This window comes from Mastomys coucha, unplaced genomic scaffold, assembly GCF_008632895.1.
Source record: "Mastomys coucha isolate ucsf_1 unplaced genomic scaffold, UCSF_Mcou_1 pScaffold23, whole genome shotgun sequence".
In the NCBI taxonomy this organism is placed as follows: domain Eukaryota; kingdom Metazoa; phylum Chordata; class Mammalia; order Rodentia; family Muridae; genus Mastomys; species Mastomys coucha.
In genome coordinates this window covers 113,699,230-113,700,981 of record NW_022196906.1, presented here as the reverse complement: position 1 = coordinate 113,700,981, position 1,752 = coordinate 113,699,230, and the positions used below count along the sequence as shown (strand labels likewise).

The 1,752-nt window shown below is 47.9% G+C and overlaps 1 protein-coding gene across 1 annotated transcript in view; it reads left to right on the top strand.

Annotated features, from left to right (window-relative positions):
* The window catches only part of LOC116073721 (sodium channel protein type 11 subunit alpha-like), a 131,895-nt gene extending 130,225 nt beyond the window's left edge, over positions 1-1,670 (top strand). Inside the window, exon 21 of the mRNA XM_031345745.1 lies at positions 131-1,670. Coding sequence (XP_031201605.1) covers positions 131-1,161 — 1,031 coding nt within the window. The 3' untranslated portion in view covers positions 1,162-1,670. The remainder of the gene's footprint in view (positions 1-130) is intronic.
* The last annotated feature ends 82 nt before the right edge of the window (positions 1,671-1,752 follow it).

Genomic DNA, 1,752 nt, shown 5'->3' with positions numbered 1-1,752 from the left:
TGGACATTTCTTAGTTTTGTGTATAATTGACAAAGTGTAACAAGTTGGCCCCTCAGGATTCTGCGGTGGAAGACTGGCTGGGTTCGAAGCTGGAGTGCATGTTGGGAATTCACTGCTCCTCCCTCTCTAGGTACCATGGTTTCTGTCTTGGAGGACAGTAACATTTCCTTCCCGCCCACACTCTTCAGAATTGTCCGCTTGGCTCGGATTGGTCCAATCCTCAGACTGGTTCGGGCAGCTCGCGGAATCAGGATGTTCCTCTTCGCTTTGATGATGTCTCTTCCCTCTCTCTTCAACATTGGTCTGCTGCTCTTTCTGGTGATGTTCATTTATGCCATCTTTGGGATGAACTGGTTTTCCAAAGTGAAGAAGAGCTCTGGGATCGACGACATCTTCAACTTTGAAACCTTTTCGGGCAGCATGCTCTGTCTCTTCCAGATAACCACTTCAGCCGGCTGGGATACTCTCCTCAACCCTATGCTGGATCCTAAAGCCCACTGCAACTCCTCCTCCCAAGAGAGCTGTCAGCAGCCTTGGGTAGCCATAGTCTACTTCGTCAGCTACATCATCATCTCCTTTCTTATTGTGGTCAACATGTACATAGCAGTGATCCCAGAGAACTTCAATACAGCCACGGAGGAGAGCGAGGAACCCCTGGGTGAAGACGACTTTGAAATATTCTATGAGATCTGGGAGAGGTTTGACCCCGAAGCAACACAGTTCATCCAGTACTCATCGCTCTCTGACTTTGCTGACGCCCTGCCCGAGCCATTGCGCGTGGCCAAGCCCAATAAGTTTCAGTTTCTCATGATGGACTTGCCTATGGTGATGGGTGATCGCCTCCATTGCATGGACGTTCTCTTTGCTTTCACCACCAGGGTACTTGGGAACTCCAGCGGCTTGGATACCATGAAAGCCATGATGGAGGAGAAGTTCATGGAGACCAATCCTTTTAAGAAATTGTATGAGCCCATAGTCACCACCACCAAGAGAAAGGAGGAGGAGCAATGTGCCGCCATCATCCAGAGGGCCTACCGCAAACACATGGAGAAGATGATCAAGTTGAGGCTGAAAGACAGGTCAAGTTCATCGCTCCAGATGTTTTGCAATGGAGACTTGTCTAGCTTGGATGTGGCCAAGGTCAAGGTTCACTATGACTGAGCCCTCCCCCTCACCTCCACCCCTACCTCACAGCCTAACAGCTTAGCCTCTGGCGAACAAGCAGCAGACTCACCGAACAGGCCATTCAACTTACTTTCTTGGGTGAAAGAGGTAATAGGTTGGTGTCCATTTTTAAATGATTCTTGGAAGGATTTAAGGTAGAAACTTGTTAGAAAGGACTGCAAAGGACATTCACAGTAACGGAAGGCCTGAAGGACAGTTCAAATTATGTGAAGAAACAAGAAGGAAAGATCACATGAAAACTTCAGATTGTGTTCTCAGTACATTCCCCAACATGTCTGTTCAGTGTTGAAGTATGTGACCTGCCACATGTAGCTCCTTTGCATGTTAAGTGAGAAGTCAAAGCCCTGCAGAAAGTAAATAGCTCATTGCAGGTGTTTCTACCAGCACCTCGGATTTGGGTGTATGGCTCAAACCTGAAAGCATGACTCTGACTCATTCAGAAGCTCGGATCTCTAGATGTTTAACAGATAAATAGATAAAAGAAACGTCTAGTTTGCATTTCATTGAGACGGGGGTGGTGGGGAGGGGTGGTAGTGAGGGGAAGGGTGCTAAGAGAAGGGTGGTCAA